Genomic DNA, 16,823 nt, shown 5'->3' with positions numbered 1-16,823 from the left:
ATTGGAAACATAGGAAGAAGGCCAGAATAGTTATGTTTTTGGTACTAGACACTGTGCTAGCTATAGTGTACCCTTAACATTAGACAAAGTTTCTTGAATTGAATGGCTGGCAGAGGATTCTGGGATTTGTATTCCAATAACAGCTAGTGTGCCATGCTGTATAGCCCTATGCTATACATTGAAAATTAAATCAAATAGCTCCTGCATTTATCTCTGGAAATGTTTCTCCGATCACTAATTAATCTGTAATGGACAAATAATATGTAATAATATGAACAAAGGGCAGTAATACATAATTTAAAAGGTTAATAATGATGTGCAAATGATAAGATGATACCCCAGTGAGGTATGGAGCATAAATATCTCAATTTTCTATACAGCCAAAAATAAGATAGATATGTAGATAGAGAGAAATATTTTTTTTAAATTGTCTCCACTTATTCTAAATTGTGACATCAAAGTGCAGTGTGTGTGTGTTAACTCGCACACCCTGATTCTGGTAGAACATTCTAGAATATGGACCGAGTGACTGGCATCATGACATGCACACATGGAATGTCATGCCCTTTAGAATTATATGTCTTATAACCCCATGGTCCCCATGTTGAATATTAGGAGGTGTATTGTGAGCCGATAGGGGCGCTATATGATGATGTCATAAACAAGGCACAGGAACAGCAAATAGAATACCCCTAATTATTGATCTACCCACTGTTAACATATCTCAGCATTCACACTGGTTAGGTGAATGAGTCTCTTAATCTACCACATTTATTAGGACCAAACATTTACCTCTAAATTAGTGCTACATGCAGCAAGACCATTTTGTGCATTTCCCAAAGTGTTTTTAATTCATGATACAATGCTGCCAACAGGGTATTTCAGTGCTAACAGTATGTGTTATGTGTTTTTGAAGTGGAATGATGCATTTACCAATTTTTGATGATAGATGATGCTTTTGAAGAGCTACACACATCAAACTGTACTCCAGCACAGAGATAACCTGTTATTTCCTGTGATAGCTTCATGGGTTGTCTGTGATGGGCATATTTAACATGACAATGGCCATCTTTACAGTGTATGTTTCATGCCAAACATGACAAGTGCCCCTTTCTATAGTTCAATTGTTTGTACACAAGCATACTGTTCTAGGGTTTTTCAATGTTCACATTCTCTCTTTAAAGGACCACTTTAGTGCCAGGAAAACAAACTTGTTTTCCTTGCACTATAGGGTTATTAGGTACCCCCCACCCTCAGGGCCCCCCCTCCCGCTGGGCTGAATGGGTTAAAACCCCTTCAGGCACTTACCTTTCTCCAGCGCCGGGCTCCCTCGGTGCTGGGGAACTGTCCTCCCTCTGCCGATGTCAGCTCTGAATGCGCATACGCAGCAAGAGCCACGAGCGCATTCAAACAGCCCATATGAAAGCATTACTCAATGCTTTCCTATGGACGTCCAGCGTCTTCTCACTGTGATTTTCACAGTGAGAAATGTGGAAGCGCCTCTAGTGGTTGTCAGTGAGATAGCCACTAGAGGCTGGATTAACCATCAGTGAACCATAGCAGTTACTTTGAAACTGCTAAGTTTACATCTGCAAGGTGAAAACCTGGGGAACCTGACACCCAGACCACTTCATTGAGCTGAAGTGGTCTGGGTGCCTAAAGTGGTCCTTTAATCATGGGACCCATCTGGATACTGTTTAACACCAAAGTCAATTTAACAACAAGACACAGAAGGCAGTTCCCTTTCAAAGAGACAGTTGCCTAGGGCTCCATAGTTTTGAGGACATGACAAAAGCTTAGTAAGAATAATCCATCTCACCCATGATTACTTAAGGATTTCCATTTTTGTGTTTGTAGTTGAAAATGCTTTCTATTATAGTTGAATGCCAGTTGAGGTTTGGCATGTAAATAGTACAGTCCTAAGCCATAATACATATCACTCAGCACTTCCCATACATCTTGTGCCACATGAATCTCGTCGAGTGTCTATAAGTTCAGCACTGTCCAGAAAGTATTCATTAACATTTACACAAAATATTCCTATCTATATTTTGCTAGCTTTTAGAGCATCAAGGACTCTCTTTGACGCTGGTTTAGTAAACAAGCACACTCACAATTCAATGCAGCATGGTTTGTGAAGTCAAATCTAGCCACCACACCTCTATTCACTGTGCACTGTGGACTAGTCCCAATAGCAGAGCCATTTCACTGCGCAGATTAAATAGATGCATTGCAGATGCCAGGACATGTTGCAATGCGGCATCGGCTATTCAATCTCGTATACTTCATTTTATAGTCTGGGAGTTACATTGGTATTCACTGAAGGAGGTTTAAGCATGAAACTCCTCAAGTAGCAAATGTGGGCAAGATTTCAAAACGCTGGAAGAATCTCCATGGAAACCAATGGAATGTTCCTACTAATTATCCCACACTTATAACGTTTATCCATGGTTGTCCTTTATATGTGTGGCTCCCAGGGTCATAAAAAGGCAGGATAACTCTTGAAATATATGGCCTTAAAATATACGGACCAGCCACCAACAGTAGCTAGTGGAGTGTAGCTCTCCAGCTCTCTCTAAAGTAGTCATGTGGTGATATAATCTCTCCCAGCAAATAATAGTCTTAGAAATATTATTTTACATAGGGGTTTAAGTTGCACAAGGAAACCTGCAAGAACCCATTAAACAATGGGAGCTGTTGTCAAAAGTCTACATTAGAGTTATCCCAAATTTAAATGAAACACTTTATTTAACTGAATTTTGTCCCTCCGTAGACTAGTGAACCATTTTCATGGTATGATATATAAACTAGAACAACATTTAGCAACTCAGATCCTATGGGAGTAAAGACCTCTCCTAAGAAGCCACAACGCCTTTTACCACCTTTTGGTTAACAATTGGATAAAGTGAACTGCGGGACATCAGTGAAAAGTATTTTGATCCTAGATAAACTGAGATATGGGTGTTTATTAACCAAGCAAATTCATAGGTCATTTTGACCTTGTATGTAGAGAGCTTTCACATGAATATAGAGATTTCTATATGTTCTACTGCATCAGTTGTATTCACAGTAAACAGTGATTAGAATTCTTCAAAGTGTGCTAGATTTCATATCACATCAGAGCTTCCCTCCGCTAGCCAATATGGCTAAAATAACCCAGGATCCAAGTCACTTTGACCTTTTCCCATAAGTTCACCCCTACCACCCCCAAAACAAAATAAAACAGTAACAGTCACATAGCTGTATCCCGAAAGGGCTGCACAGTGTACTGACAATACCGGTAAACAGGACACTGAGAATGCCAATCGCACAGGGCAGTACCAGCGGGACAGGGCACCATATGTACTGTTAGTACAGGAGACTGGCAGTACCAGTAGGGAAGGGCACTGAGAGTGCTAAGCGTACATGGCAGTACCAGCAGTGACATATATTCATAAAACGCACAGGGTTGTACCCCAATTTCAGGGCGCACGAGCACAGGGCACTGCAAGTACTGACAGTACAGGCACTGGCAGCACCAGGCATCAGCAGTACAGGACATCGGCAGTACTGGCAATACAAGGCACCAGCAGTAGAGGTTACTGCCATTACCGGACGTTTAGAGCACCGGTACTGCATTGGCACCATAAAAACTACCAGTACAGGGCACCGGCAATACACTGCACTATGCAATGTGCTGTTCGCCTGGTAGGTAGAGAAAGGTGCAGTCAGAAGGGAGAACAGACAGAGAGCATTATCAGCGGCATAACAAACAGTATACCATTTTTCAACTGCAGTTGGATTACAGCAAGCACTCGTTCCTCAGCTCATACATCTCCTGAGTACTCAAAGGGCCTGCCAATTGCAGAACCCTTCAGTACAAAGAGATTCCTTTGAAGATTCTTCTCTGGCTAACCGTGAGCTGGAGTAGGTAGCACATGCACAGTGAGAAACTAGCTGTGTAGAGTAGGTCCATTTGTATTAGATCTCTGTGGACTCTATTCTCTCTAACCTTGAAGGTGTCCAGGGTTTTTTATCTTCAGCTGGTGGTGTAGTGACTTTATTGGTTATTTCATTGATCTTTTGCTCCAACTGTTGATTTTTCTGATACATCTCTACATAGTTGAGTTGTAGCTGTTTCTGATACTTAATCACTCTCTCTTTTTCTTCTTGCCAAGTACGCCTCTCATCTTCAAACTCTACCACCTGATGATCCCTTTGCTGTCTCTCTAACGACAACTCCACCTGAAGACTTTCTATATCCCTTTTCATGGAAATTACGCAGTCTTCACTTTGACGTTTCATCTTTGCCTCATCACTCTCACACGCAAGAGTGAGCTTCTCGTTCATTTCTGTGTTATATGGGTTTTGACCAAAGTTTGAGAGGGCTTCCTTCAAACCAGCGATTTCCTGTTCACATTGACTTAACTTTTCCTTCATTTGTTGGGCTTCACTTTGCTTCCTCTGCATCTCATTCTCGCAGATCTCCAGGCTGACACTCTTTGAGCTATAAGAATCCTTGATGGAAGCAATCTGTTCCTCCTTTTCCCTCAGGAAAGCCTTAGCTTCCTTAAGCTGAGTTCTCAGTCCTACTATCTCATTTAGTTTTTGAGAGACATCTGATTGAGAGTCCTTAAGCTGCTGCTTCAATAGGGATATTTCACCAGCTTTCTGGCATACCTGTGGTGGTGAAAAGCAAATGATAAAAAAAATTATTTAATACAAAATTTGTTCACTACCCAGCATAATCTAGAACCACCTTCCAACATGTTTATACCTAATGATTTACATGATTTAGAGTCTATATATGTTTCTTTGGTCTGAACTCTGACTGTTGATGGTCAATGGTTTAGTCTAAATTTTAGACTAAACCATTGACCATCAACAGTCAGAGTTCAGACCAAAGAAACATATATAGAACACTGATAGTTTACTTGATTAGAGATTGGCTAGAGCAGACTGGGCAAATGATAGATTACCAGGTGTTGAAGAACAGTAATTGTCATGCTTTGCCAGTTTAGATACTGTTCTATATCTGCTGGAGAGTATAGGGGAGACTTGCCAAAGAATGGTCATAGTGATTTGCACTTTAAATTGGCAATTGAAGCTCCGCCATCAGGGAAGAGGCTGCATCCCGCAGTGTCAATCACCTTGGCTACATCTTAAAGTCAACTCATAATCACCTTTCAGGTCTGCTATGTGGTCTGTGTTCCACAGGTTTCCCTCTTCTGTACCTCAAAGGGTTCCTCTCACATCATTGACTTTTATTACAACCTGCCGTATAGTTCTGTGAACTAATTCTGTGATCTGGATGGGGACAGCCTTTCTCTCATAACTAATATATATGCCCCTTAGTGAACATATGTAAAACCATGCAGATTTCTCTTTAATATGGCTCTGTCATGAGAATATCATGTATCAAAGTTGCAAAACTTGCACCATCATACAGCAAAAGAATATGTACAGCTAGCATCAGTCGGTTCAGATGTCGTGTTTCTATTTACATTGTACATTTAAAATTTACAGCTATCCTTCAGGAACAGGGGAGTTTGCGCATGATCAACAAGTTCAACACTGCATTCCCTCAACTGAGGAAATGACTGGGTCTGATTAAATGCTTATATGACATGCTCACAGCAGCATAACTGCAAGCAGGTAAAAGATAGTCACAACCCCTAATTACAGCTAACCGCATATGGCCTGTTTAAAAGTAAATAATAATCTGTTCGGAACATGGTTTTGAATCGATTTTGTAAAGAAGATCTCAAGTGATAGAACTAGTTTGATATGATTTAGTTTGTGGGATTATGCAAGGACCATATTTTATATTTATAGCTCCTGCATGGAAATCTAGCCCTACTGTTGAATAAAAAAAAATCGTAATATAAAAAAAACTATGGTTTTGATTTTTAAACAAGTATAGGAAGGAGTTGATAAGTGAATATATTTTGGCCTGACACTCAATAATTCTATGTTCCTAAGCTTTGATACATTACTCATTACAGTTCCTTGCATAAGTATTCAACCCCCATGGATATTTCCACATTTCCTAGTTTTACAACCTTAAAATAAAATTTAGAAATGAAAAATAATTAAAATTAGTTTGTTCCATAAACATTCACCTTCATTAATATGAAGTCATAAATAAATGTGTGTGCAACCAATAACGTTCATAGTCAGTGGCGTCTCCAGGATTCATATTTAGGGGGGGGGCACATGGTGGGCCAGGGACAAAGGTAGGGGGGCGGTTATAAAGTAAGTAAGAGAGAGAGAGAGAGAGTGTGTGTGTGTGTGTGTGTGTGTGTGTGTGTGTGTGTGCATGCGTGTGTGTGTGCGTGTGTGTGTGTGTTGTGGTGGGGAAAAAAGTGTGGATGAAAACCCTTTCCACCTGAAGTAAGTACTACTGCAAGGGATTCTGGGTAGGCATATGCAAGTGAGCTCAACAAAGAACTCCAATGAATCCATGTATAAAGTGGAATTATGAGACAAAATTGTTGTTCTTTGTTGAGCTCATTTCCATACTCCTACCCAGAATTCCGTGCAGTAGTGAGAGCACTGTTAAAGTGAGATTTCTGTGGCAAAAAGCATGTCTTATGGCTTGACTTGTGTGTGTATTTGTGTTTTGCAATGTATTTGCACATACACACACAATCCCTTAATCCCTCGGAGAAAGTGCAGTCTCAGCCAGGTAGGTAATGTGTCACACCTTAGATGTAGCATGTTCTGTTCAGCTCGCATCTACCCCATGGATTGAAGAATCCATGTCTTTTCTGCCCCCCCCCATCCCATTCCATTTATGTCTTTTCTTCCCCCTTCTTCCATGTCATGGATGATGTAGTGTGTATTGTAGGCAGTGTGTGTATGTGTGTGTGTAGTGGATGCAGTGTCTGTGTTTGTGTAGTGAATGCAGTGTGTGTAGTATATCTAGTGTTTTTTGTGGTGGATGCAGTGTCCGTAGCAGTGTCTGTGTAGCGCATGCAGTGTTTGATAAGTGCTGGGGGAGGAGCCGTTTAAATTAAATTGAGCTTATCCCCCCTCCCTGCCTCTTACCTGTGGGCTGTAAGGTGGAGACAGTGTGTAGGAAGGTGACAGTATATGGGAGCTGTGTGTAGGAGGGTGACAGTATAGGGGAGCTGTGTGTAGGAAGGTGACAGTATAGCGGGGCAGTGTGTAGGAAGGTGACATTGTAGGGGCAGTGTGTAGAAAGGTGACAGTATAGGGGGGCAGTGTCTAGGAAGGTGACAGTATGCAGGGGAAGTGTCTAAGAAGGTGACAGTGTGGCAGCAGTGGCGTACATACCGGGGTCGCAGGGGTCGCGGCTGCGACCGGGCCCGGCCCACCAGGGGGCCCGGCCGCCCTGCGACCCGGTATGTATGTCACTGGGCCAGCCTCTTCTTCTGGGGGGCCCAGGAGCCGGCCACCTCCGGGCCCCCCGAGGCTGGCCCTGCTGTCATCCGGCTGGCCGGTACTGCGGGCGCGCGAGGGAGCACTGTCTCCTGGGTGCTTCCTCTTCAGCTCCCTCGCGCACCGCACTGATACCGGAGCCGGAAGATGACGTCATCTTCCGGCTCCGGCATCAGTACGCGGCGCGCGAGGGAGCTGAAGAGGAAGCACCCAGGAGACAGTGCTCCCTCGCGCGCCCGCCATCCTGCCTGCCCACCGGGTGACCGGCCCCCCAGGAGCCCAGCAGCACCACTGGACCCCAGGGAATCCCCTCAGCTCTCCCACAGGTAAGGAGGCTGGGGGGATTTAAAAAAAAAAGTGTTTGTGAGTGTTAGTGTTAGTGAGTGTGTGTTAGAGTGTGAGTGTATGTTAGTGTGTGTTTGTGAGTGTATGTTAGTGTGTGTTTGTGAGTGTATGTTAGTGTTAGTGAGTGTGTGTTAGAGTGTGAGTGTGTGTTTGTGAGTGTGAGTGTATGTTAGTGTTAGTGAGTGTGTGAGTGTGTGTGTGTTTGTGAGTGTGAGTGTATGTTAGTGAGTGTGTGTTTGTGAGTGTGAGTGTATGTTAGTGAGTGTGTGTTTGTGAGTGTATGTTAGTGTTAGTGAGTGTATGTTAGTGTGTGTTTGTGAGTGTTAGTGTGTGAGTGTATGTTAGTGTGTGAGTGTGTGTTAGAGTGTGAGTGTGTGTTAGTGAGTGTGTGAGTGTATGTTAGTGTGTGAGTGTGAGTGTGTGTGAGCGTGTGTGTGTTAGTCTTAGAGTGTGTGTGTGAGTGTATGTTAGTGTGTGTGTGTGTGTGTGTGTTAGAGTGTGTGTTAGTGTGTGTGTCTGTTACTGAGTATGTTTGTGTGCATCTGTTAGTGAGTGTGTATGTATGTCTGTCACTGAGTGTGTGTCTGTCAGTAAATGTGTGCGTCTGTTCATGAGAGTCTGTGTGTGTGTGTCTTAAGCACTTACCTTTCTCCAGCGCCGGACTCCCTTGGCGCTGGGAATCTCTCCGCCTCTCAGCTCCGAATACGCATGCGTGGCAAGAGCCACGCGCGCATTCAAACCGCCCATAGGAAAGCATTATTCAATGCTTTCCTATGGACGTTCAGCGTCTTCTCACTGTGATTTTCACAGTGAGAATCGCAGAAAATCCTCTAGCGGCTGTCAATGAGACAGCCACTAGAGGCTGGATTAACCCTCAGTGAAACATAGCCGTTTCTCTGAAACGGCTATGTTTTCAGCTGCAGGGTTAAAACTAGAGACCTGGCACCCAGACCACTTCATTGAGCTGATGTGATCTGGGTGTCTGTAGTGGTCCTTAAAGTGTATGTGTTTATGCATGCACTGGCGTACATACTGCGGTCACACAGGTTGCAGCCCTGCGACCCGGTGCCCGCCGCCATGTGTTGCGGCCCCTGCCCGCGCAGCGTAAGCGCGCGCGCGGGGGGGCCCACGGATCAGTTTTCGCACCGGGGCCCCATGGGTTGTGTGTACGCCACTGTGTGGCAGTATGACAGTATGGGGGGCAGAGTGTGGGGTTAGTAGTGTGGATAGGCAGACTGAAGAACAACATGCCCTCAGACAACTTGAATGGGGTGTGTGTATAGTGGATGTAGAGTTAGAATGTGTGTAATGGATGCAGAGTGTGTGTATAACGAATGCAGTGTGTATAGTGGTAACAGATTTTACATTTGTGTAATGGGTGTAGTGTTTGTATTAGATGCAGTATGTGCAGCAGATGCAGTGTGTGTGTTTGTGTAGTGTATGTAGTGTGTGTATAGGGAATACAGAGTGTGTTTGTGTAGTGGATGTAGTATGTCTTTGTGTAATGGATGTAGTGTGTGTAGTGGATGCAGTGTCTGTGTTTGTGTAGTGGATGTACTGTGTGTATTAGATGCAGTGTCTGCGTATAATGAATGCAGAGTGTGTGTTGTACTAGTGTATGCAGAGTGTGTATAAAACTAGTGTATGCAGAGTGTGTGTTGTACACACACTGCCAAAGCAGTCCGAGCCCTCCAGGACCGCCGGGCCTGTGCCAACTATCATGGTTGTTACCCCCTGATGGTGGCCCTGCACACACTCACTGACAGACACACACACACATTCACTGACACACTCACTGACAGACACACACCTACTGGCAGATACACACTGACCATCACACACACATTCAATGACAAACACACAGACGTCAATGACAGACATAGACTCTCACTGATTTGTCATACATACATTAACTGACAGATACACTCTGTCACGATTCTGGGAACCCAACACGCGAACACACACACACACAGAAAAGGTGCAGTACCGGACGCAGGTACAATAGGTTCAGGAGTCGGGCTAACAAATTCTAACGGTTCATGCTGTTGAGAGATAGCGTCAGCTTTGGCATTACGGCAACCAGGTCTATAGGTAATAACGTATTGGAAGCGTGAAAGAAATAGAGACCATCTAGCCTGCCGGGCAGATAACCTTCTAGCATCATCTATATAATCTTATAACCATAACTTTGTGTCTAGAACCCTCTAATAAGTACCTCCATTCCTTAAAAGCTAACACAATAGCTAATAGTTCCCTGTTCCCAACATCGTAATACTTTTCTGGATCAGACAACCTTTTAGAAAAATAACAACAGGGATAAGGGGTTTGTCATACGACAACCTCTGTGACAGCACTGCTCCCACACACGACTCAGAAGCGTCCACTTCCATTCCATAACAAAGGGAAGAGAAGGATTAGGGTGGTGCAGTACTGGAGCAGAGGCAAATGCCTTCTTGAGAGTTTCGAAGGCCTTAAGGGCTTCAGGAGTCCAAACCCTAGGGTGTAGACCTTTTTTAGTCAGCTTCGTTATAGGAGGGATAAGTGGTGAAAAGTTTTTTATACATTTCCTATAATAGTTGGCAAATCCTATAAAACGCTGGATAGCCTTCAATCCTTGGGGAAGTTGCCAGGACAGTATGGCTTCCAATTTAGCAGGATCCATACTGAAACCCTGTTATATCCTAGGAATTACACAGAGGTCTGATCGAATAAACATTTTTCTAACTTACAATAGAGTCCGTTCTGTAATAACTTTTTAAGCACCATCCTAACATGGTTATGGTGTGACTTCAAATCAGGAGAATACACAAGTATGTCGTCAAGATACACCACGGCACAGACATGCAATAGATCCCTAAGGACATCATTTCTGAGGTCCTGAAACACAGCAGGAGCATTACACAGTCCAAAAGGCATGACCAGATATTCGTAATGCCCACTGCGCGTATTGAACGCTGTCTTCCACTCGTCATTCTCCTTTATACGGACAAGGTTATAAGCCCCCCTGAGGTCTAATTTAGTGAAGAACTTAGAACCTTTAACACGATCAAACAACTCAGTGATGAGGGGGATAGGGTAGGCGTTTTTATATTGTTCAGACCCCTGTAGTCTATACATGGCCTCAAATCGCCCTCCTTCTTTGCCACAAAGAAGAAACCAGCACCAGCAGGGGAGGAGGACCTTCTAATAAAACCTTTACTTAAGGATTCCCGTATGTACTCCTCCATGATCTGGTTTTCTTTCTCAGAAAGAGGGTAGACCTTACCCCTAGGAGGCATAGTACCCGGTAACAGGTTTATGGCACAGTCATACTCACGATGTGGAGGTAGCTTATCTGCCTCCCTTTTTTCAAAAACCAAGGCAAGGTCTGCATTTACAGAAGGGACATAAACCGAAAGTGGTTTAGCCGTGGGCACGTTGAGTAAACAAACAGGACATACATGAGCCATACAGTCTCGTTGACAAGATTCCCCCCAGGAGAGTATATCTAAACAACCCCAATCAAGTACAGGGTTGTGTTTAACCCCTTAAGGACCAAAATTCTGGAATAAAAGGGAATCATGACATGTCACACATGTCATGTGTCCTTAAGGGGTTAACTAACCAGGGAAAACCCAGAACGATGGAGGCAGTAGGAGAGTCAATTATTTGGAAGGTTAACCTTTTCTTGTGCAAAGCACCCACAGACATAGCTATTTCCTGGGTTTCATGGGTCACCAGAGGTTTCTCAAGTGGTCTACCATCTATGGCCTCAACGGCCAAGGATGTGGCCTTTCGGATCAAAGTCAGGGCTGCGGTTTTGGCAAAGTTCTCATCCATAAGGTTGTCTGCCCTGCCTGAATCGATCAAGGCTTTGGTTGTTATAGTGGTTTTATTGACCAAAAGAGAAACCGTAATAAACGGTCTGGAGATGGACACATGAGGGGACAAATTCATAACACCCGAGGCCGACCCCTCTCTAGGCCTTAGGTGCTGCAGTTTCCCTGTACTTTAGGGCAGGCATTACAGTGGTGCCCCCTCTTCCCACAATAAAGGCATAACCCCTCCCTTCTACGGTACGCTCTTTCGGCCTGAGTTAACCCCGTAGCACCCAATTGCATGGGTTCAGGGGATGGTTGCCTAGGAGCGGGTAACGCTAGTAGTGCAGTACTGGGTAGAGCAGGTAACACCCGTGTATCCAGCCGTCTTTGACTACGCCTCTCTCTAATACGGTTATCAATAAGAATCATATAGTCTATAACATCCTCTAGAAGAACAGGCAATTCCCTGGATGCTATTTCATCCAGTATATAAGCGGCCAAACCCTCCTGAAAGGCTGTTACGAGGGCGTCATTATTCCAAACCACTTCAGCTGCTAGAGTGCGGAATTCGATAGTGTAATCCGTTACAGATCTGTTACCCTGTTGGACCCTAAGCAGAGCTTTGCCAGCAGAAGCAACCCTACCGGGTTGATCAAACGTGCGTTTGAATGCTGTCAGAAAATTTGCAAAGGACATAGGAGACGTATTCTCCCACATGGGGTTGGCCCATGCTAAAGCTCTCCCGGACAAGTGGTTTATCAAAAAGGCAATTTTAGATCTGTCAGTGGGATAGGAACGTGGATTCATCACCAAATGGATGTCGATTTGGTTGAGGAAAACACGACACAATGCTGGGTCACCGCTGTAGCGCTGTGGCGGCGTCATATGAACTACATGAGCAGGAACGGGTACTGGAGTGGGAATGGGTTCGGGCACAGCAGCAGTAGTCTCCTGAACGGCAGGCTGTAAGTGTGCAGTACGAGCCAGTATGGTTTGCAAAGCTTGAGCAAACTGATCCATCCGGTGGTCCAAGCCATCCATTCTAGCCTCCTGATTAACTAGCAGCTGTGGTATGTCAGCAGGTTCCATTACGGCCCTGTTGTAATGTCACGATTCTGGGAACCCAACACGCTAACACACACACACAGAAAAGGTGCAGTACCGGACCTTAGAGTGGCCGGGCTAAGCACACAAAGAATAGTCAGGAGACAAGCCGAGTAAGGGGAACCAGAAGACAGAATAACGAGAAACAAGCCGAGGTCAAAGGGTAGGAGAAAGTCACAAAGTCAGATAAACAAGCCAGAGAGTAGTTCAGTAGCAATACTAGCAAGCAAAGACCACAACAGGGCAGGGAGGAACAGGAAAGGTAAGTATTTAAACCATAAGGTTAATTCTGATTGGATAATTTCCAATAAGAATTAACAATCACACGTGGGAGATATCTAAACCTCCCACTGTGATTGAGGCACTGTGCCTTTAACGCCGGGTCAGGTGACTGACCCCGGCATGTAATATATTGGGCGGTCTCCCACCGTGCAGCGTCATGCATGCTGCCACTGGGGGACGTGGAGGAAGACGCGGACGGCATCCGAGGCTGGAAGGATGCCGCTCGCCGAGCCCACGAGGAGGAGGGAACCGCGGACGGCTGGAGGGTGAGTACCGCAAGCGGAGTGCAGCCTCCCCTCGCAACCGCCCGCGGGATCCCGACACACTCAATGACACACACACATTCACTGACAGGCACACAAACATTCAATGACAAACACAGACTCTCACTAATGTGAAAGACACTAACAGACAGACACATACATATTAACTGACAGACAAATACACACACACACACACTCACTGACAGACACACACACACACATTCACTAACAGACACACACACACATTCTCTGACACACCTTCACAAATTATTAATATTATTATTTTAATTTGTCCACCCAGCCTACTTTTGGGAGAACTGGAGTGGATCTGTCCCTGGGGTCTACTGGGGCAGCTGTGAGGCAGGCAGCTGTAGGCACATCAGAGGCAGTGAGGGAGCTGTAATCCTCCTGCTATGCTACCTCGCACGCCGTCTACTGATGCAGGGAGACGTAATAGGATGTCCTATTCCGGCTCCCGGCATTAGTAGATGGCGTGTGCGAGGGAGTAGAGCAGGGGGATTACAGCTCCCTCGGAGCCTCTGAGGTTCTTACAGCCGCCCGCCTCAGGGGTCCATAAACAGCTTCCTCCATGACAGGAGGGAGCACTGGGGATGTCCATGTGGTCATTTTGGGATAGATACAGCCAGGGCTAGCCTTAGGCCATTAGGGGCCCTGTGCGAAAAATAACACACAAAGGCTTACAGTTGATATTGTTTTGATAGCTCCATGATCTTTTCTTGAAGCCATTTGTTTAGACCAGGGGTGCCCAAAAGGAAGATCCCCAGATGTTTTAAAACTACAGCTTCTGTGTTTTCCTTTATCATTGGCATTCTAAAGATATGCAAAGCATTATGGAATTTGTACTTCTACCACATCTGGGGATCTACCTTTTGGGCACCCCTGATCTAAACAAATGGCTTCACGAAAAGATCATGGAGCTATCAAAACAATATCAGTATAAAATTCTAGAGAAGCACTAGTCAGGGTTAGGTTATAGTAAATGTGCCAATTCTTCCTAGCAATACCTCTAAATACTTATTAAAACAAGGAAAGACTATGGCACAATTGCATCTCTACAAATCCCATTTCTAGTTTGACCTAAGGTATGTAGAAGACACCACAAAGCCTAGATCTCAATCAAGAGAGCTGCGAGGCCAGAGGTAACTGTAGTGTAAGGAATACAACTTTGTCTTCCTAACACAATAGTGTCTGCGTATAATGCGTATAACTTTAACTAGTTGTAAATTACATATAGTTGTGTTTCTCACCTCCCACTTTGTTTCTTCTATCTTAGGGAGGAATTCAGCCTGTTCTTTCTTGAAAACCATGCACTTCTTCTCCATTTCCTCCCTTTGTTGAAGGAGCTGTGCAACATCTTCTTGAAATTTTTTCTTTTCCTGTTGAAGTTTAAATACCTGCAACTGTAAAGCTTGCTGGGCCCTTTGTGCTTTCTTCGAGACCTGTTGAAGTTTGTTGGCATAATTCTGTCTCAAGTCCTCCATTTCACGTTCCCAAATTTTCTGCTTCTCCTCGAAGACTTGGAAAATGGCCGCCTCACTTTTGTCCAAGTTCCTCTTCATCTGAATGACTTCCTGTTCCTTCTCCCACAGTCGATCTTCCAAGTCTTGAATAATGTCATCGCTTGAAGGCGAGTGAAAACGCAATGTTTCATTGAGATGATTTATTCTGCTGAAAGAGGAAGTGCTTTTACTGGAAGATCGTACACTTTCTGAGGTAGATATGCCGTTATAACCCACTATATTCTTTTCAACATAGTTAGTCCCAATACGATTTATATGGCTTGTTGACGCACTCATTGGGCCAACATGTTGGCTGTAGCCAGTCCCATAAGTTGGTAAGCTTGTTAGTGAATTTCGACCAGAATCTGACAGACCCCCTACTTGGTTGGATGACCGATTGTGGCTACTCTTCTCGTGTCCACTTTTCATTGCAGCTGCACTGTTGCTGTTTCCGTGGTTAGAACTTTTACTGTTATCAGTTGCTGAATTGTTCAGGGGTGGACACAGATTTTGCATGGAGTGAAAGTTTTTTGGAACCACAGGTTTAAAAGCAGAAGGTCTTACCAAAGTCTCATTGCTCTGTAAAAGACAAAATACTCAATTAACATATAGTAGCCCAGTGACAAGAACACATTCTTCTACATATACTTCCATATACGTTACCTGTGATTATCAAATAATATTTTAATCTTTGTATCATGATTTTTTATTTTTGCAAAAGACAATAAAAGTCAATTAAGGGTCTCCTTGTCAAAAATACATAAAGACTCTAAAAATTGTTCTGCTGGTGCAAAGCTTTGGAATCAGAAAAAAAGGTCCTACCAAAAATTGTTTACGTTTAAGTTAAAGGAACAACACTCTGAGCTCCATAGCAGCTTCATCAAAATTAACTTGTTATGGTGCCAGGAGGCCCTTGGCTTTACCTTAAGTAGCTAAACCATTCCCAAATGGTTTAACTCCAAAGTTTTTGTTCCTGCTTAAAATGTCTTTGCCTCTCTGACTTTCTGTTTTCTAAAATTCTCTAAACCGGAAAACTGTTGCAGAATCAGGCAGCGGCACCGCTTATTGGTTGAGAGCGGTCCGCTGACACGGTCAGTGAATCCCCATTCATAAAACTGGCTTTTAAAAAGTAAGTTTCTTTTCAAGACAGTTTTATGAATATAGATTCACTGATTGGCTGGGTGCTGACCGCTCTTAGTCAATCAACATCACCACTGCCTAATTCTGCAAGTGTCTTCAATTTTCGAGAATTTTAGAAAACAGAAGGGCAGAGAGACAGGGAGAGTTGGCGCTGGAACATGGGCTTTGGGGTTAAACTGTTTGAGAAAGGTTTAACCCCTTAATGTGAGCCAGCACCAGGGACCTCAAGGCACCATAACAACTTAATTTTGAAGTGTCTAAGCTGTCCCTCTCATGCTAACAAAGAAGACAAAAACAAACTGACTGCAGACCTCCACGCAATGAAGAGCCAGAGCCGAAGAGGGGTTTATTCACAACTAGTAGAAAAAGTATAGTGTTGAATTGACAACACAACTGAACATTTTTGGCCGAAGTAGCCAAACTGGAAAGAAATAATTTTGTTCTGTTTTTTTTAGATATTTTAGCTTAAAACGTTGCAAACATTTTGTCAATTATCCAGTGTAGTGAAGACACCCTTTAGAAATGCTATAAACAGTCAGTGAATGCTATTTTTACCTGACAAATTTGTAACTGGAAAAATATTAACTTTGTTTGTGCACTTTATGTTCTGGAAAGTAAACTGAGACAGTTTTGCAGCTTTTTGGGTAATATGAAAGCAAGTTTTTTTTGTATCTGTCAGCATTCATTGACACTTGTTCATTCTTTTAAACAATGCAATATGACAAGTTTATAATACCTGCTGTAGAAGCATTTCTGCTGGCTTTTGTCCTGTCCTTTTCTTTTATAAAATTTGATGAAAACAAACAAATGTCTAAATGATGAAACACCATTGAAGGGTTCTTTGTGTACAATTTCCTGTGTAGAATTCTACATGTAGGGCAATTATTCCACCTCTAACATCCCACCCCTCAGCGCTCTTATGTCTAATAAAACCATACATTATGCTTCTCGCAGAGGAGATCTATGTGGCTGAGCTGCAGTGCGTC

The 16,823-nt window shown here is 43.8% G+C and overlaps 1 protein-coding gene across 1 annotated transcript in view; it reads right to left on the bottom strand.

Annotated features, from left to right (window-relative positions):
* Positions 1 to 2,933: 2,933 nt before the first annotated feature.
* LZTS3 (leucine zipper tumor suppressor family member 3) overlaps positions 2,934 to 16,823 on the bottom strand; it is a 95,849-nt gene continuing 81,959 nt past the window's right edge. The window contains exons 3-4 of the mRNA XM_063457598.1: positions 14,446 to 15,276; positions 2,934 to 4,659 (exon numbers count right to left, since the gene is read on the bottom strand). Of these exons, the coding sequence (XP_063313668.1) occupies positions 3,961 to 4,659; positions 14,446 to 15,276 (1,530 nt within the window). The 3' untranslated portion in view covers positions 2,934 to 3,960. The remainder of the gene's footprint in view (positions 4,660 to 14,445; positions 15,277 to 16,823) is intronic.

Source organism: Pelobates fuscus, chromosome 6 (assembly GCF_036172605.1).
Source record: "Pelobates fuscus isolate aPelFus1 chromosome 6, aPelFus1.pri, whole genome shotgun sequence".
In the NCBI taxonomy this organism is placed as follows: Eukaryota; Metazoa; Chordata; class Amphibia; order Anura; family Pelobatidae; genus Pelobates; species Pelobates fuscus.
Note: the sequence above shows the minus strand (reverse complement) of the source record. Positions and strands in the feature narration are given on the sequence as shown.